This window comes from Melospiza melodia, chromosome 6, assembly GCF_035770615.1.
Source record: "Melospiza melodia melodia isolate bMelMel2 chromosome 6, bMelMel2.pri, whole genome shotgun sequence".
NCBI classification, from domain to species: Eukaryota; Metazoa; Chordata; class Aves; order Passeriformes; family Passerellidae; genus Melospiza; species Melospiza melodia.
Genome location: NC_086199.1, coordinates 64,070,448 through 64,090,145, shown reverse-complemented (window position 1 = coordinate 64,090,145; position 19,698 = coordinate 64,070,448). Strand labels below are relative to the sequence as shown.

Below are 19,698 nucleotides of genomic sequence, written 5' to 3'. Positions count from 1 at the left end.
AGGAATGCATAAAATAAAAAAAGTTCTAACTATTCTTACAAATATCAGGTATGTAGTGGATGGGAAATCTGGATGGAAAAAAATAATCTTTGGTCCAATTTAAGAAGAACCCCAAAACAAGCCCCCTCTCCCCCCCAAACCTACACAATGAACAATGCATCAACCTCTCTAAAAAAAGTTGAGATGACAAAGTTATAGAATCATAGTTAAAGTCTAATCCAAAAACTCACCTTAGACCTGAACTATGGCTTCGCTCTACAGTTATGTGTTTTGCTGCTTTCTGTTACAAAAGTTCTTGTTAACAAATTCCCTGTAGTTCTCAGTGACTTTTGTTTTAAAAGTTTATCAGCAAGGTTACATGTGGATTGTTTTTCTCCTGCCTCATCTCTCCCCACATCTATAAATAACACTTGACTGGTCCATGCTGCTTTAAATATTGACTCATTTTGCTTTGGGTTGTGTGATGCCTAATTTTTATAGCTATATTAATAAATTTTTATTAAGTTTTTATGTGACGCTGCATGTTTAATGGACAGTTAGGAGGTTTTAGCCTACACCCCTTTGTTATTTGTTTCTTTGGGTGCCCCTCTGCACTAGGTGCTGTGGATGTGCATTATGAAGGGGAATTGTTTTGCTCCTTGTTCATGGGAGTAGTGATACAGTCCCAGCAGGCAGAAGGTGACAGCACAAAGCTAACTCAGTGTAACGGACTGGACATTTCCTTTAGGATCTGCAAGAGCTTGGAACTGAATCCAGATACCCACCAGTCTGACCTCCCTCCCTGGCCAAAGAGATGGAGCTGGTGCCTAGTGTGCCCAGAGCTCTCCTGGGAGCAGCAGTGGTCACAGGAGGCTGGCAGTGCCACCTCTGAGCAGGAGTGGAGGGAGGCAGGCAGTGAGCTAGAGACAGTGGCTCTGTAGTGGGGGAGGAAGCAGGTTGAGCTTTCTCCAAACAAAATAACCTGAAATTCCCTCTTTGAAGTCCTGGTTGAATCATCCAGTAATGGAAAAAGTCAGTATATCAATGACTCCAGACAGGTGTTTGTGTCATCACTCAGCTCTACAGGCAGACTGTCACACCCTGGGCAGGATGCAGTGCTGAAAGGGGACATTGCTGTGGGCCAGAGCTGAGGATGGCAGGGACACTCACAAGGAAGGAAGAAAGACTTGAGCAGTGCCTCCAGTTTGTGCATACTTTTATCTTTGCAGCGTCTCCAGAGTGAACTCCCCCTAACCCCTGAGCAGCTGGAGACTGTTTTTGACAGCTTGGAACAGAATAACAAAGGATACCTGACACCTGTGGAGTTCAGCATGGGTCTAGGTAAGAACTGCACAGAGGCAGAGGAAGGAAAAAGCCCACCTGTGCCTGGATGTTTTATATTGGTAAGAAAGACAGTGCAGTGGTTCTGCTGAAGCTGCTCCATGCTCATGTGAGCATCGTTGGAGAGGGTGGGTGTGTATCCCCCTCTGGAGGCTTTGTGCTGCCTGCCTGCTGGAGCCAGTCACAGAACATCTCCTGCTGGAGAGGGTACATGCTGCAAACTGTGCCTGGCTATCTGATTGGAAAGTTGTTCATCTGCATGGAAGTACATCTCTTGGCAACTGTCCCCAGCTGGTAGTAGTGCTGTTCAAGGGCATTAGTAGGAGTCTTGTTGGTAGGTTAGAACACTGGCAAATAAGCCATTGCTGCCTTCTTACTGCTGTCTTTTCCAAACACCAGGAGAATGCTAATCCTTGACCAGAGTCCTCACCTAGCAGCACAAGTGCTCATGTGCCTTGTCAGCTCTCAGAAAATCTGCACCTCTCAGTGCCTTCCTTGGACATGCAGAGGTGTTAAGTGGATCAGGTCAAAGCAAGTGTACATAGGTAGTCTAGGGTTTTCAGAAGTGATGGAAGAGGCTCCTGAATTTTGCTCTCCTGATTGCTCAGTTTGTGTTTGCTCCTAGCTTTTTCACAACTTGGGACAGAGGGCTTTTTAAGGCTGCAATTTGAATGGTCAGAAATGGCCACCATGAGAGGAGAAGTTGCAAAGATTTCCTTTAAATAAACCCAGTAACTTGTGTCTTGGCCCAACCTGTACAGGGACTGCTTTATTCTGCTGAGTGCCTGCTGACTAAACCTGTTCCTGCCCTGTGCCTGTGTCTGTCCTTCTTGTCTGGTTCCACTTCCTTGGCAGAAACAAGAGTCCTGTCAGGAGTGGGGGCATTCCAGTCCAGCACTACATGTAGCAGGTGAATGGGCTCAATTTGGGCACATTGGCATCCATGGTGCCCTCTCTGTTATGACTTGGTTACTCCCAAATCTCATTGTATGAGTCATTTGTCCCATGGGCATCATGAGGGCCTCTGCCTCAGTGCCATTGCTGGGAGAGGTAGGCAAGTTTTCTCTTTGTGTCAGGTACCACCCTGTGCTGGCAGCCTGGCTCCATGGCACTTGCTCCAGTCTAGGCAAAGCACCTAATTTCTGCATTTCTTTTCTTTATGGTTATTCTTTGTGTCTGGCATCACGGAAATCCTTTTCAGACTGACTTTGGCCCTAACTCAAGAGTTTGGCCTGGCTGTATCTCTTATGGAGTGTGCAGGAGCAAATCAAGGGAAAGCAGTTCAAGCTGCAATCAAGTCTGCTTCTTGAGAGGGCTCCTTGCTCCTTCTAGGATATCAAAACAATCTTCAGATCATTCTCTACCTCAATTTTCCCATCTCCATCTCAATTTTCCCATCTGTAAAAGAGAAAAAATGAGACATAATGACTCTTTCTCAAAAGCAGACATCAAAAGTGCCTAATATGAACCATTCTCCTTAATTAACTGTCTGATCATCAGGTTTTAATTAAATAGGGCCTGGATCTCCACATTGCAAGTTTTTTTACAGCACATTTTAAGAGTGGGAGAGAAACAGCTAAATTCTGGGTTTATGGAAGTAAGAAGAGGTAAAGTTGAGTCCTTGAAGTATAATAACAATGGATATTTTTCCCCTTAGAGTAGCTTCATGTTCTCATCTGTGCTCTGTGAACATCCTTGACTCCTGGCCTCGTAGCTGGGATGTCATTTCTGCCTTTTGAACCAAGCAGATGTATTTTGGAAAGGAAGAGTACCTCCTGCTGAAGGCCTGGCCTCTGTATATGGATGAGGGGCTATGTTTTGGATAGGATTGCTTGGTTTGTTTCTTTGAGAAAGATTTGTTCCCAGCACCAGTATTTGTCACATGCCTCGCATAGCAGGAGTTTCTCGTGGCATTCTCAGCACGGAACAATCCCGATAGCTGGAGGCCGTCTGGACGTGGGACGGGGCAGGAGGAGGTGCTTGGAGGGCGAGTTCATCCTGCTCCACACAATCCGAGCAAGAGGCAGTCCTTGTTGCGGAGCGCTTGGCTCAGAACGGAGGGTATTGTGCCCCTCCTCTCCTGTTTTTAAGCGGAGGAGCGGCAGCATGGTGCAGTCCGGGGCCGGGCTCGCAGGCGGGAGGGGAGCGCGGCTGAGCCCCGAGCGCCGCTCTGTGCAGCGAGCTCCGGCCCCGGGCGGTGCTCATCGGCACACGGTGTGAGCGGAGCCCCGGGCGGTGCTCATCGGCACACGGTGTGAGCGGAGCTCATCGGCACACGGTGTGAGCGGAGCTCATCGGCACACGGTGTGAGCGGAGCCCCGGGCGGTGCTCATCGGCACACGGTGTGAGCGGAGCTCATCGGCACACAGTGTGAGCGGAGCCCCGGGTGCAGCTCATCGGCACACGGTGTGAGCGGAGCTCATCGGCACACAGTGTGAGCGGAGCCCCGGGCGGTGCTCATCGGCACGCGGTGTGAGCGGAGCTCATCGGCACACGGTGTGAGCGGAGCCCCGGGTGCAGCTCATCGGCACACGGTGTGCGCGGAGCCCCGGGTGCAGCTCATCGGCACACGGTGTGCGCGGAGCCCCGGGTGCAGCTCATCGGCACACGGTGTGCGCGGAGCCCCGCAGCCCGCGCTGGGCTGGCCGCCAGGCTCAGTCCCAGCCCTGCGGAGCGGACACTGACATCACTCGGGACGTCAGAGCGGAGGCGCTTCACTGACCGGGAGCTGTATCCTGCACCGGCAGCATGCACGAAGCTTCTGGAGCTCTGTCAGGCTGCCATGTAAATAACAGCTTATTCAGTGACATCCAATTTGACTTTATTTATTCTTCTTCTCTTCACCTTCCACCAGGAAAGTTAATAGGGATTGAATTGTGTCAAGGGGCTGGGAGAATGGATCACTCCAGACACGAGGAGACCTTTGAGTCAGGCTGGTCAGATGACTTGGACCCTGCAGATGATGATGATGAAGAGAAACGATTCTGTTCCATGATGGAGCAGCTTGGAGCAGCCCAGTTGTTTGAAGAGTAAGTAGGGGAGTCATATGGCATTGCTTCTACCCTGGTTTGATCTTGCAGTACCAAAACTTAGTACCAGAAAAGATCAAAGAGGTGAACTGAGCTGCCTGCTCTCTGAAGCACTGCTTGGGCTCTCTGCACTGCTGCCTTGGGTTTTCACACGCTTGGTAGCAAATGCAGTGCAGTCTGGGTTTCCTCATTGGGTACCAATTCCTTTTAGCTCAGTGCTTTTCACAGTTTCCCGAATTCAAGTTCATAACACAGCTGTAAAATGGAACAGCTGGTGGCTTACAAGTCCAGCACAGGCAGGAAATGAGAAGAAGCATGTGAGGGTTAGCTGAGGTAAGGGGGATGAGTGTGCTCTCTGTTCCAAAATGGTGTGTGACTGTTCACATATTTTCAGACAATCAGTTCCAAGAGTCTCTGTGAAGGATCTGTGCTCAAGGAGCTGCTTGGGACTGTGCTCATCTTGAAGAGTGTGAAAGGCTAAACTGGCCAAAGAGGTGCTCCTGTGGGCCTTGAGACTTGGTGCTAATGCCCTTGCATGTAGCCCCAGTAGAGTCTGCAGGCCCCAGTGTCATCCAGCCTATTTTTAGGCTTTCCAACATGAGGCATTATGCATAATTGTTCTTACTGATGCACATCTGCAGGGCCTGGGTTGCCCAACTGCATCTGTGGCTGTCCTCCCTTTCAGGCTTTGTACTCCAACTGTGTTGCCATTGTGCAAGAAGCAGTCCAGGTTAGCAAAGGAGGTGGACAGGATTGGAGACAGAAGCCGAAAGTGATGGAGTTTGCTGCTTTCAGAGGCACATCTGTCACAAAACAGACTTTTTTCCCCCTTATTTTCATTGTGATGCAAAGCACCTGCATGTTTTAGTGATAAACAACTTCTGTCTGGAAGAAATTCTGGAAAGCTGTTAGTCTTCAAACAACAGGATGACACTGAAAGGCCATGTTACTGTTCTGGGAAAACAGTCTCTACTGTTTATAAGTCTGCTTTGAGAAGCAGAAGTGCAAAGTGGAATTATCTTGTGTTTTATTTTGACCACTTACTGGCAGTTTTATGCAATGAGTTTAGTAGCTACTACATGTCACATCTTTGTGCTGAACCAGCTGTTGTAAAGCAGTAATATCAAACAGAAGCTAATTGGGGTGAGAGCAGGAATATGAAAAATTGTCACTGCTTTCTCTAGAAAGAAATAGTTTCATTTCCTAACACAACTCAATATGTTCTTTTATTTCAAATACGAAGATCTGATGAAGTGCTATAACTTTTTAAACTTGGGACGGAAACAGAAGGCTGTCATGCAGTACTGGCAGAGGAAATCAAAAGCTTTTTGGTTGGTTTGTTTTGCTTGTGTGTTTCCCCAAAGAATACTAAGAGAGACAAATATATAGACAAAGAAAAATAGCTATTTGGATACTGACTATAGGTATAATTATTCTGTATATTTCAAGGCAGTTTTTCCTAAGTGTTTAATGATTAAAAAAACCCTAAAGAAGCTCTTCCCTAAAAGGAAACATGAAGTGATGTCTGCAGGCTTACAAGACACTTTGGGAATGAAGTTTGGAGGTGCTGTGTTCAAGTTGCAATGAATTAAATGTCAAAAGAGTGTAATCATTATTGCAGGTTCAGAAAAAGACATCTTTGGTTTTCCAGGGCTTCCTCCGTTGTTATCCTGATGTGACACTTCAGCAAATTTGCATCTTTTTTTGTGCCTCGGTTTCCAAACCTGTAAAAAAAAAATAAGGAGGAGTGTAGCAGCCACCAGTACAGTCTGAGTGTAAGAAAAACACCAGTGATGTGTGATGTGTGCTAAACTTTGTGTGCTGTAACAGTTTGACCATAACCCACAGCAAATTTGCTGAATATTCATTTCTCCAAGTCTTAATGTAGACATCAAATTTATCTATGAATATTTGGAAAAGCAATCATTCTATATTTGCTTCCTAGATTGTTTTTCTTTCCTTCTTGCAGATGACTTCCTTTATTTTGACCTCAACAATAGATCCCACTCCACATGCATGCTCTGTCACTGTCCAGTTTCCCTCTCTGCTGTAATGGTGTAACAGAGATCATCACAGGAGAATGGCAGTCTGTCCTGAGTGCATGTTGGAGCTGGAATAACAGTCCCTGGGATGACACAGTAACTCTCTTGCTTTCCTTCTCTCCTGTGTGCTTGCTGCAGCCCACATGAGATTCGGGAGCTCTGGGCTCGCCTTCGGAAGGAGCGTCCAGAGCTCTTATCCAATTTTGAAGAGTTCCTGTTGCGTGTTTCCTCGTATATAAAGGAGGTGAATCATGAGAAGGAGTCTATGGAGCAAGCTTTGAAGAGGTAAGGAGAATATCATGGCCATTTGTGCCAGGAGCTGATGCTTGGATCCTGTGTCAGGTGCAAGGAGAGACTGGATGCACCAGTAAAAAAGATATTTCTTGCTGTAATAAAATGACTGTATCTTGGTCTGTTCCCATGGGTTTGCTCTCTCTCACCCATAACATTCAGTCTGGTTAAAATCCCACTCAGTGACACACAGCTGTTAGTAGGAATCTGTTTCCACCCTCCTCTTTCCTTTCTTTTGCCCTCCTGACCTGTGTGCTCCTGTGTTTTGTAGGAAGGAGTCAGATCATGATCGAGAAGTCAGGTGCCTTTATGAAGAAATGGAGCAACAGATCAAAGCAGAAAGGGAGAGGCTGGTCTGCCAGGTACTTTCTCTCTCTCTCTTGGCTTGAAGGCAACCTTCCTTTGTTCTGAAGTAGAGGTGGTGGCTTGTGTGGCCAAGGAACAGCTCTGTGCCGGGTGCTGTGCACAGCTCTGTGTCTTTACTTCTGCAGGAAGCACTGAGGCATGACAGGAGTAACCTGCTCCAGAAGGAGCTGCACAACAAAGAGCAGGAGCTGGAGAAAATCCTCTACCGCCAGAAGAAGGTAATGGGATCCAAATCCTTTCTAACAAAGCACATTCCCCTCTGCTTCTTTCTGCTCAGGCATTTTCTAATGGAAAATGGTGCTCAGCTGCTGAGGGTTTGGCACTAGATAATTTGTCTCTAGCTAGTGAAGTCCTCTCCTGTCTCTGAAGGTGTTGAGATGGTTTGTCAAATAATTGGTTTGTCTTCAGCTGCAATGCTGTTCTGTGAATGTTTTGTTCCTGCATTTTCTTACCTGCTTTGTGTTCCGTTGGCACAATCTTCCTATCAATTGTACAGTGCTGGCAAGGAAAATGGGGTAAAATTTTGAAAGTTATGAGTTTGAAGCTTTTTGCAGTGTGTAAGGAAGATGTGTGTGGACATACAAGAGCCATATTTCTCTAGTTTTTGTATTCTGTCTACTCCAAAACTGTTCACCTGGAGTGAACAGTTCTGTGACACTTAGAGAGGTACATATTGTATACTTGCATTTGGGCACTTGATGACATTCTGATTGATCAGTCACATAAAAGATCAAAGCACAAGCTTCCCTTTAGCCTGCCATCCCCAGCATGGACATTTGTGTGGAATGGTCCATTCTAGATGTCTTTTTCCTTGGTGTCTCAAGAACTGAGATGTGGCCCCCACAGAAACAAGTCGTGGCAGGTACCTGCAAGATGCTGGGGACCAGGGATATCCCAGTTGGATACCCAGCTGTAATGTGGATGAAACAGGACTTCTCTGAAATCACCAGCTCATTGTTCAGCAGCTGGAAAAGCCAGCACAACTGAGGTGCCACCAGGAAGGATATTGAGAATAAGATAGAGGATATGGTTTTTCTGCTGCCCACATCTTGGATGTGCCTCAGTGTGTGCAGTTCTGATCTCCTCTAATTCCACTGTGTCCTTCTCAAATGCGAAGATACAGAGTGCTAATATTATTAAGAAAAAGGAAAACTTGCCTCAGGAAGAGAAACCAGGAAAGTCTAGAATTTTGGGTTTTGGAGAGAAGGAGACTGAGGGAAGATGCACGTGAGCTTTATGAACTCAGAAAAGTGATGGATAAGGTCCACACCAAACTGTTATTCCCCAAAGGTGAGGGACCCTCAATGAGACCAGTATGAATTTGATTTAGAAGAACACACTTCTTTACACAGAGATCAGTGCTAGACTTTTGGCCCCAAGAGGTAGGCAATATCAGAAGTTTAAAAATTAATTGGACAAACAAATAGGCTTGTAAATATTCATTTGAAGGAAGAATAGTCAGAGATGAGGCCTCTAGCATCCCTAGTCCTGGGACTATAGATGGGTGGGATATATGGGGGGAGTGAACCATAGTTAAGAGCTCAGCCATGCTCTTCCTAGGTAGCATCTGCTCTTGCTGAGGGTCAGAGCTGAACACTTGGGCTGCACGGACACTTGCTGTTACTCAGTCAATTCTGGTGCTCTTAACTGAGCTGTGTGGATGATAGGGTCCCTCTTGTGGCCTAAGACCAGTACTGTGAGGGTGCTGTTCTACAGCATCGCTTCCAAGGACAGACCGCATAAACGGGAGAGTTGAGTGTGATGGTGGCTTTTTAGGGAGGGGCTGGTGTGCTTTATTTAATGCCAGTTGCTTGGCTTATTGAAAGATCCGAAGCTGTAAGCAGGGCTTGCTGGTTTTCAGTCTCAACTCCACTGCTCAGCACATGTCGTCTCGCTGAGGTATTCCCCAGTGTCCGCAGGAGTGGAGGACTCCAGGCAAAGCTGGGTGTGGCTTGCCCTTCTAGCCTCAGTGAGGAGGGAGGTGAGGCTTGTGTTTCAAGGAACCTGGGAAACGTCAGATCTATTCATTCCTGCTCTTGACAGTTGTACATGTGTGCTGGCAGAGAGGAGAGTAGCAAGAAAAAAAGCATTTTATCTCCTGCCATGGTGTGCTGCTTTATTTTTCTTTGAGAGGGAGAGAAAGTAGGCTGAGAGAAAAGGCAAGCTGAAGGTGTAAATGTGGAGGCTGACTCTGCCACCTGCTACCCCGATCAGACCTGATTCCTGGTGTTTCTCTCTAGTTATGAGCATGGATTGCATGCTTTTATTTTGGGCTGTAAGTTCTCAGATGGGTACTGGAGTTTCTGTGTAGCAGCTGCTTCAGCAGAGGGCCCTGGTTAGCTGGTGTGGCTGGCTGGATACTGCATCATCACTCTTGAAATGTCCTCATTGTCATCTGAGATGGGCAGCTTTGGCTGCTACATCTGTCTGTCTCTTTCCTAGACTATGCCAGCCATTTGTAAGGAATGGAGTCACTGGCTGAGTACATGGCAGCAGCTTTGAACTTCCCAAATCAGGCTTGGTAGTTGTGCTGGGGGCTTGTGCTGCCTAGAGTGCAGCTGCACCCCAGTGGCATTTAAATTGCATCTCTAGCCCAAGGTCCTGTCTCTAGCAGCCCACCCAATCAATTCACTTTCCAGGAGTAGTCTGAAATGCCCCTAGCACCTCAATATATCCTCCTTTCAGGAAGCCCCTAAACTAGAGGATGCACTTCAACAACTCTGCTTAGTAAGTCCTGACAGACACAACCCTGCTTCCACCCAAATTTCTCCAGTCCTCCTTTGACCCCCATTTGCACTCTGAGTCCTACAATGCCTGACAGCATCAGGCTGCTCCTGCTGCCTGAAGCACTTCCTCAGCTGTGCCTAATTGCATTGCTTGGTTCCCCAGTGCTGACATGATGAGAGAATATTCCTTCCAGTTCACCTTCTCCAGGCCCCTGGTGGCTCTGTAAACTTAGGGGTTTTTTACCCCCTTCTGCCTCACTGTTTACAACTGCTTTTTCAGCTTGTTTTTACAGTTGTGATTGTAGCACAAAACCCTTCCTCTGTGTTTAACCCCTCCTCTTCCTCCTCTCCCACTGCAGCTGGAACATCAGCTACAGTCACTGAACTCGGAGCAGCTGGAGACACGCGTGCAGAACGAGAGGCTCCGGCACCTGAATGAAAACCTGCTGGAAGAGCTGGAGAAAAGCAAATGGGAGCTGGAGGCAGTGAAGGGACAATTACAGAAGCTCCAGAAAGAGGCTCAGATTGAGCAAGAGCAGAAGGACAGGTGGGGAAAAAACAGGAAAGGCATGGTGTTCGTGTAAAGACATGGACAGAGAAAGAAAGGTTGGGCATGCAGTTAAAGAATAATTCTCGCTAGTTAGGAGCCTTGGTTTCATTAGAAGATTGCTTGTTACTTTTTGGGAAAAGAAGAAGCATTACAATGGTCTTATGGGCCTAAATACAGGGTGATGTTGGTAACTCTTGCCTACCTTCTGTGAGAAATGAATATGAGTACAAAAATACAGATGTTCCTCAGCCTAAAGGAGGCTTCTCTATGTATTTTCCAGTTCACCATCCCCTCTGTAATGTTCTCTTTAAAGATCATCTAATCAATTCTGTTCCTATTTCTGGGTTAAATCTAATAATACCTATATAAAACATTGGGAGGTTTCAGATCTAGATGGCAGTGAGCATCCTTTCCATTTCCAGCAGCTGAGGAAGTGGAGAGGATGAGTTGCCTGCTCTCATGTTGGAGGAGAGCTCTGGTACAACCCAACCATCCCAGCTCCCAGAACAGTGGTGCTTCCTCTGAATTCTCCTAAGCATAAGGCATGCCTTTGTCTTTGAGAATAGCATGAGTGCCCCTGAGAGAGGGATGTTTGTATTTTCTCTGCCAATAATTTATTTCTCCTTATTTTAAAATACCTTTTGCCCAGGGATGTGTTTAGAGTCTCCAAGAACATGCAGAAAGAGAAACAAAGCCTCCTTCGGCAGCTGGAGCTCCTCAGGTGAGAACTGGTGAAGGCTGGAGGGAAATGCTGAGCTCTTATGCCTGTAAGAGGCTGAGGTTTCAGCACTGTGCTCACTTCTCCCATGGAAAGCTACAGGATTGTATTCAAGCAGTGTTTAGACTCTGCTTGTTTTTCTAGGTCCAGACAGAGTTGTGCAGTTTGGCCAGTTCTGGCACATTACAAGGTTATGTTATTTCACGAGGTAATCCCTCCTCTGGAGGAATTTAGTCTTTCCTGCTGGCTAAGGCAACCATGTAGAGCCCATGACCTTGGCTGGGATACATGGAAATCCCAACATGTCCAGCTATAAACAACATCTTTATCTCTGTTCCCAAGCTCTCTTTCTGTTCTCACATTCAAATGTTGGGCTTTACTTAATTTTTGACAACCATCTCATAGTGTCTTTCCTGTGTCTTCCTTTGAGCAGAGAAATGAATAAGAAACTTCGAGATGAGCGAGATGCCTTTGAAGCCAAGAAGCTGGTTAGTCTAAGAAAGAAAACCTTAATTCCCAACCACCCTCCTCTCATTTGCTGCTGTTGCTGTCACCGCTCGGGGGCCTGTCACTTCCACGGGGGACAATGACAAGAGCTCTCGGGCCTGGTGTTGTTAATAGAGACTGTGCAGAGCCTCTGTGTCCGTGCTGGAGGCAAGCTCTGCTGGTTGCTGCTGCCAGCTGCCTGGGTTTAACCCAGGGCACGTTGCCTGGGGACTGTCACACAGCCCTGTGCAGGGCTGCAGTGGGTGCTGCCTGCTGCACGTGTGGGTCTGTGTGTTGAGCCAGGCACTGGGCACATGCAAGGAGGGGAGAGAAGCTGGATGCATCCTGGAGCTGGGTGCTGAGGAAGAAGATGGATTCTCGGATGTGCTGCTGGCTGACTGGTGGTACAGGAGGGTTTTGGAGTTTTTCTGACCCCCTGAGTTTGTAGCAGATGCTTTCAGAGGTTCCCCTGGGGAGCTCCCCATTCCTGTGAACTCTGTTGGGTGCAGCAGTGAGCCTTGTGTCAGAGAACTAGGAGAAAGCAGGATCCCCCTTATCTGGAACTGTCAATCCCTGGCCTTTCCCAGGCACCAAGATAAGCATAGATATGTGGTCTATTTTTAATTCTTATTATTTTTTCATTATAAAGCTTTTGTGTTCCCAAATGTTGCTTGCACAGCTGCTCTGCCCTCTTGGACCCATCCTTGCCACCACGTCTTTGCCTGCTCTGAGATCTCTGCACTTGAAGGTCTGGAAGTAGGTGACTTGCAGGGAGGACAGTGATAGGGTGTGATGGGCTGCAAGAGCTTTTCTGACTGCTGTGTAAAGGACTCTAGAAGGAAACACAGGGATTGTGCGTGTATGGGAGACAAAATGCCCTGTTCAATCCAGAGGTTGGAGTTCTCCAGGTGGAGAGCTGTATAAAATAATGTCAGTAACAATTTTAGATAGAGGTGAGGCATGTGTGTTTCTAAAATCTGGAAGATTTTTTTCTTCAGTCTTCATTTTTAAAGCAGCTAACTACATGGATGTACACCAGAGCTTCCTGCTCCCTCTTGGAAAACTCAGCCACTCTGTAGCAGAGTCCAGTGCAAGCAGGCAAAGAAAATGGTTTCTTGTCCTCTTTCCATGTGTTGTGCTTCATCAGCTTGTGGGTTCCTGTGGGTGGGCAGGTGGCCTGAGGAGACCACAGCTCATGTCTGTACCTCTGTGTGTGCAAAGCTTGTCTGCTTCTCTGTTCTCTTCTGCTCCCCTGCTAAGACCTGCTGCTGCGGGTGGACCCAAGAGAGAGCCCAGCAGAGAGTCACAGCACAGAGGGGCTGCTTTCTCCCTTCTCCCAGCACTGGCAATAGGGAATGAGGCACAGGGTGAGCTCCAACAACCATTGCTCATCTGGCAAGGCTGTGTCTTGCTGGGCTGTTGAAGCCTGTACTGGAATAAGGTTTTTTTCCTTTGGCTGCTCTCGTTTCAGTCCACAGGGAAGCAGGGCCCCAAGGGCTTGCAGAGATGCTGCTATCATGCACCTGCAGAAGGTCTGCTCCCCAGACTGTTTCACAGTAAGGGGGAGAAAAATACTTCTCTGCAAAAGCAAAAAGGAGAGTCTAGCCTTCTAATGGGGATCCCTAGTGTGTGACACACTCTCTGCCAGAGACTATCAGTGATTTTACAGGCAAAAAAGAATCCCAAGGCCTTAATACCCTCTTTTAGTGCTGGGAAGAGTTATTTCTGTGAAATCAAGGTGTGGTGAACAGAGGTTCTTTCATAGCAAAGATTTTGAAGTGGTTGGTCAGAGGAGTTGGGCTGTATGTGGCTGATAACAACCCAGTCACTGCTCCTTTGCTCTTCTCAGTTCCCAGCTTAATACCTTGCTCTTCATAAGAGTTTCTTGCCTTGCCAGGGTGAGCAGACCCTGGCCCCACTGCACTGTGGGGCACTCTCCTGTCCCAGGCAAGAGAGGCTGGGTCACAGATAGGGATATGTGGCTATTTCTGTCAATGTGCAAACCACGATGGGTATTTTTAATACCCAGGGGTTGCAGGTTCAGTTTCACACCCATGACCCATCTGGCTATGGAGTTATGCTTGTATGCTTTTTGTTGACAGAGCAAATTTCATGTCTGTTCATCATGAAGAGTGTTTTGGTACTTTGACTACTTTTGACATGTATTTTTATTTCACTGGTAAACCAGAATCTTTCCCTTCCAAAATGCTTGTACATGTGCTGTCGTGGAATCCTTGTCATCATGTGTTACACAGCTGTGATGTCGCATCTGTCCCTTTATCATCCTGGTGAAAAGCCAAATGTTACACAAACCTGGCAGGCCAATAAAGCATGGCAGAACCAATGGTAAAACATGCCCCATTGTTCCTCCTTTCTTACCCAAGTCCGTGCTCTGCAGGCTGTTCCCTCTCCAGGTAAGGTTGTGGCAGGGCAGATAGTGTGGGAGTCCTCTTGCTCCACAGGTGATTTGAAGGTTGTAACTCAGCTCCAGTGGCCTGTAACACAGTTTGCTCCTTCTGTGTGGCTAGAGGGTGCCCTCGAGTGAAGCTGCTCAAATACTGAAAACTTCCCCTTCTGTCCCTGCTGGAGAACCCCTGGTTGTCTGTACCACAGCTTCCCTGTATTGACTGGACTGTTGTTATGCACTTGGGGGTCATTTGCCTTGGGAAATTTGTGCTTCACCACTGGGAGTCTGTCAGTGCTGGATTGTTTCTGTGGCTGGAGGTTCTTTAGAACATCAGTTCCATATGCAAAAAATGTTTTGTTCTTTCCCTGCAAAAGTCCTAGTTGGGTCAGGCCCTCTGTGGAGTCTTGAGTGTCTCCCTTTCTTAGACTGCATTGCAGTAAAGGTGTTCTGGGAGTTCTGACCAACAGAACAGCTTCCTCATTTTTTTTTGCCTTTTAAAATAAGCCTTCAATAAGGATTATTGAAGAAATAATCTTTGTAGTCCCCCAGGCTCTGGGAAGCATGAAGGAAGGCCTGTCCAGAGCTGCCTGCAGGTGTTTGGCCAGTTCAAAACTGCTGTGAGAGGCAGATCTGGCAGACTGCAAACCCTTTTTCTTCCACCTTTCCCCCAGAAATAACCACTAAGGACGTGTTAGAAATCTTCAGATTTGCAGACTGAATGCCTCTCCCTTTCCTCTAGTGTCCATGTGATGGGCACCTTTCCATCCTGTCTCTCACTTCACATTTTGTGTGTGTGGCCAGAGCAGTGACTCTGCTGGGAATGGCAGTGCCGCTGTATGGGGGGAAGAGGGTTGGGAGAGAGGTTGTCCTGCTTTCTCCTTCTCTGAGGAGCTGGTAAATACTGGCTGTAGGAAGTGTTCATTCTGTGGTGAGTAGGAGGAAAGCATGGGGAGGGATGTTGGTGTAAGGCAGAGCATGCACATTGCCCTTTGTAGAGCTGTCTCCTTCCTTTCCTGAGCTGTCTCCTTCCTTTCTTGTGGTTCGTGTGCAGCTCTAGGTAAGTACAGGTCAAGGAAGGATACTAGTAGTGTCTTCTGAGGAAAGGGCAATTGGTCTGCCCCACAAAACATCAGCATAAGAAAGAAGCAGGTAGGGAAAGAGAGATTCAGCTGTGAGACCAAGTAGAGAACAAGCCAGAAAATAAAAACTCTGGCTGGCTAGAGGAAGAATTCAGTTTGGGACATCATCACTTTGATAGATTTTAAAGTGAAGGAGAAAGCAGCAACAGTGATGGCTTCTTTCAGGAATTAAATTATTTGAAGTGAGAAAAACAAGCCCTGTGCTCACCTCTTTCAGCCTTCCAGTGAGGCACTACCACTGTGTGGGGCTGCCAGGGCTCCAGCCTTGCCTCCCCAAAATGCTCTACAGAGGTGGGGAGAGGTTGAATTGGGGCTGTAATCACATTCTTCATTCCTTCTCTTTTCAAATTCCAGGTGCCTCAGAACAGAAATGCCCTGTTGAAGAAAGGGTCAGTGCTAGGCAGTTACCTGCTGGAGGACAAGCCTGTCAAACGGTTAGATGGGTGTCTGTGTCGTGTCCATGCTGTCAGTCCGTGCCCACTGCGGTACCCTGTCAGTCAAGCTGTGTCCTGGGGCTGGTTCTCCCACCTTGGTGCTGGCTGGTTGTGGGAGTGTGGTGGGGTGCAGCTTTTCTGTGGCTTTAGCTGTCTCTTGGCATCAGGTGGTGTTAGCTCAGCATGAAGCTGAGGATACTGTTCACTAATTTCCACAGGGAGCTGGCCCTGCTGCTGCTTATGCCTGCAGCAACGGGGGAGCAAATCTAAATATCACCAGAAGGTCTGGGACTGTTAATGGGATGATGGGAGTCACAAAGACTGCCTGTTTCTGAGTCAGACAGCTCTGATGAAATGACTGGATCAACTCCCAAGTGTGCCAGTTTGTCCTCAGGCACAAATCCGCTGGTGCCTCGTGCCAGAGTCCATATCTCTGGGGCATGGGAGAGGGCAAAAATTGCACAAGGGTTGGGTTCTTTCTGGCAGCTGAAAGCCTCAAGGAGAGGGCCTGGCTCCAGATGGGTTCATCTCCCTCTACACCTATGCAGATGCTCACTTGGCACACCAGGCTCCCTTCAGCCAGGGCAGGCAACTCATCTGTGTGGCCGAGGCCTTTTCTTTTTTTCCCCACTCTGCATGCAGAATATACAATGACCTGGTTTGGAGCTGGATCTCACCTGCAACTGCTGGCCCCAGACAAGTTTAAGGCAGCACATTGCCCTGTTTCTTACCAGGTCTCTGCAGAAAGTTCCATTGCTGCCCAGTTTCTCCTGGTGCCAGCCAGAGGTGCAGGCCTAGGCTCAGTTTCTTCCAGCTTCAACTCATCCTTAATGCTTGCAATTCTGGTAGTGGCATTTAAGGATTTAGCTCAAGGCTCCTTGGCTCATGGACTTATGGAAAAGCAGGTAGACGCTGGAGAGGGCTGATTCTTGAGCCCAGGGTAGGAAGTTGCCTGGTGAGGTCTGAGGCAGAGCTCCTTCATGGTTGTGTGATTGCCACATTCTGTGCATTGAATTGGATAACCAGGTTCTCCCATCTTCCTCCCCAATTATTTCTTGCAAAGATCCTTCTAGCTGCTACTGGAATAAACCTTCTGGAAAGGCTTAGCAGCTGGAGAAGTTTGGCAATGAAGGTGATGGGAGAGGGGGATTACTTGTTTGCCTCATTCCTGTCCCGGTGCTGTGTCACACAACATTGCTTGAGAAACATGAAAAGAAATCCATTAGATCTCAGGACGTTGTTCAGAGTTTTGTTTTTGTCCCTTTGCTCCCACTAAAGAGGGTCTTGAGACCCCTCATTGTGTGATTTTGCCAGCCCTGGAAGATGGGCACAATTCCCCAGAGCCTGAGACTGTGTCCATTTTCAAGAGGGAGGAGTTCCAGCTGGCCTGGCTCTGGACTGCCATTTGGGGTACATGCAGGTAGGGCAACCAGAAATGTGAGCTCCCTTTCATAGAAAAAAGTGTAGGCATGGCAGCATGTGGATTTTGCAACCCAGATGAAGTTGCTGGAGTGAGAAAGAACAATTGTCTGGATTCCTGCACTGACAGAGGAAAGTTGCAGATGAGATGGGATGTCCTGCCTCTGAAGAGACTGACTGTAGTACACTCTGGTCACTCTAATTTCCTTCCAAATGCAGTCTGCTGGACAGTGAAAGCAATGGAGACATCAGTGGTAGATAAATATCTTCAGCTTAATTCTAGGTCTTCTCATTCCTTGCCTAGTTCTTTAACCATAGAAAACCAGTGATGCTGCCTTGCTCCTCAGCAGTGATTCCAGTACTTTGGTTATTTTAGGTGTTCTTTGGAAGGTTGTTCCTCCAACTACCACATCAGCTCTACCCCCAGTGCATCAGCCTGTTCTTGTGTGGGCACAGTCTGTTGTCATTTCTTTTCATATGGTATTTAGTAATAAAAATACAGGGGTAAATATTGCTTCTTCTTTTTTTTTTTTTTTTTTCCAAAAAAAGGGCTTTTATTTTGTATGTTTTGCCTCCTTTTTTTCACTACTGGGGAAAGTGGTAGGCAAAGAATTCTTGAAAAACCCAAAGTGGCAATTTTAATTAAAATTAATTAAGTATTTGTCAGCACATGAGAGTACAGCACAGCTCTAGTGAGCTCTGTCTCTCTTTCCCTTCCCAGGGGAACCACTGATGCTTTGGTCACAGGGAGTGTGGGGAGTGAATATAAAGAGTTCCTTTGAGAGCTTCATGTACACTAATTGGATTGCATTGGTTGGTTGGGAATTTGCAACCTCCTCCTTTCCCTGTGTCCTCCCCCCCTCCCACCCTATCTGTGCTGCCTGTGGACGTCAATGCAGACAACTGGCCTCTGCGGACCTTCCCTCCGCCTTCCCAGTGGACGTGGCAGTGGAAGAACCCAACAGAAAGAACTGTAAATACTTCCCAGGCAATGGCGTTTGGATGAAGACAGGAGAAGGAGGCAACACAAACTTTGGAGAGAATGGCAGAGATGAGGAGAGATGGCCCTCGGCAGCAGATCCTGAGTGGTTTAAGATGACTTTGAAGGGTGATTCTGACTGCAGAAAAAATGCAGATGGCCTAGATGCTGCTCCACTGCCTCCTCGAGCCCAGCCTGTTGGCACTGAAACCAGGGTGAGTGCAGTTACCTCTGGGGTAATTCCTCAGATACCTGCTAGGGTTGGTGTCTGACTCTCTTCCCATCAAACTCCAGCTCCACAGTGCAGGGGTCTAATCCCTGAATCAAAGCACTGCCTGCAGCTGAGCTCTTCAACACCTTGTGCCTTTTTCCATTGTAGCTCCAAGCTCTGGAAGCAGCCAGCTGTTCCCCAGACCGCATCTTTAAAGTGGTGTTTGTGGGGAATTCTGGTGTTGGGAAGAGTTCCTTCATCCACCGCTTCTGCTATGACAGGTTCTTGGCTGAGCTCAATGCAACCATTGGTAAGTAATAGGGTGCCTGCTTCATCTGGACAAGGAGGGTGGGAAAGGCACCTGAGAAAATGCTTTTTTGCCTATATTATAGCCCAGCTAGAGAGTAAAGATGGTCCCTCTCCCAGTATTGAATCAATCTTGCAATTTCCCTGAACTAAATGGAGTTTGTCTGGCCATTGTAATGGCAAGCTGCTCTCTCCCCATCCTACCTCATAATCATTGTCACCTTCCTGACAGGTATTGATTACCAGGTGAAGAGTCTAATGGTGGATAACACCCAGGTTGCCTTACAGCTGTGGGATACAGCTGGACAAGAGAGGTAAGTGATTTCTGCCGGGCTCAGTGGAGGAAGTGCATGCAGCTGGTTTCTGTTCCTGGGGAAACTATCAGCCTCAGAAGGATCGGACAGGTCGTGACAGCTATTCCAGTGCTGAACCTGCAGCAAAGGTCTGCTCCAGAGATTTCTAGAAGCTGTAACTGTGAAACAGGTCTTGGGGAGATCACTCTGATGGCTGACAGAAAAGTAGTTTTCTGTGTGTCTGACCTGCGTGCTTGTGGCTCCAAGCAATCCGTCCATAGATGTATGTCATGGGGTTCAAAGGGTGGAAAGGACTGTGAACCTTTCCAGATCTGATTTGGCTGTCAAAACTAGCTGAATTAGCATGACCTGTGGGGAAGGTGATTTGAACTACCCTGCTGGACTCTGTCAGCGAGGCTATTGGCCCCTTTCGCTGTCCCTTCTGCTGATAGACTTGTGGATGTGATAATCCTTGGTAGAGGGGTTGTACAGCATTCTGTGACAGTGAACACTTGCTCCCCATTTGAAATCCTCTAGTTTTATCCTCTGGGAAATCTCTAGATGTTACCAGCAGTGTTGGTGAGGACAAGAGCAGCAGAGGACACATTTGACCCTTATCTGCTACTAGAGATCAAGGCCCATCACTGGCTCCATGTAAATTACATTTTATGTAGGACATAATTCAAAGCTTAAGATAAGAAGCTATTTCAAGAGGACCATGAACCTCAAGAGCCTGACAAAAATAAGCACTGGGTGTTTTGAGCTAAATATGTTATGGGGGCAGGCCTTCAGGGGGCAGCCAAGGTCATGGGAATATTCTAATCCTAAACTGTGCCAATGATGCTGTCTGTCTCAGGCAGCTAGACTGTGCAGAGCTGGTGGGAATGTACTAAGTAGGAGTATCTATTGAAAAGCAACTCTCTCTTCCAAAATTAGGCTTCATGCTGAAGAAATAGTTATTTCTGAGGGGACTCCTGTGGTT

At 47.5% G+C, this 19,698-nt stretch overlaps 1 protein-coding gene across 4 annotated transcripts in view; it reads left to right on the top strand.

The window, feature by feature from the left end:
• Positions 1-19,698, top strand: part of CRACR2B (calcium release activated channel regulator 2B) — a 46,289-nt gene that overhangs the window by 19,686 nt on the left and 6,905 nt on the right. For 3 of the 4 annotated variants that reach the window (XM_063158708.1, XM_063158705.1, XM_063158706.1), the window contains exons 3-14: positions 1,209-1,320; positions 4,175-4,349; positions 6,530-6,676; positions 6,954-7,044; positions 7,174-7,266; positions 10,134-10,321; positions 10,974-11,045; positions 11,476-11,530; positions 15,429-15,508; positions 17,827-18,121; positions 18,286-18,427; positions 18,656-18,737. In XM_063158708.1, coding sequence (XP_063014778.1) covers positions 1,209-1,320; positions 4,175-4,349; positions 6,530-6,676; positions 6,954-7,044; positions 7,174-7,266; positions 10,134-10,321; positions 10,974-11,045; positions 11,476-11,530; positions 15,429-15,508; positions 17,827-18,121; positions 18,286-18,427; positions 18,656-18,737 — 1,532 coding nt within the window. The remainder of the gene's footprint in view (positions 1-1,208; positions 1,321-4,174; positions 4,350-6,529; positions 6,677-6,953; positions 7,045-7,173; positions 7,267-10,133; positions 10,322-10,973; positions 11,046-11,475; positions 11,531-15,428; positions 15,509-17,826; positions 18,122-18,285; positions 18,428-18,655; positions 18,738-19,698) is intronic. The other variant, XM_063158709.1, reaches the window with a different exon arrangement.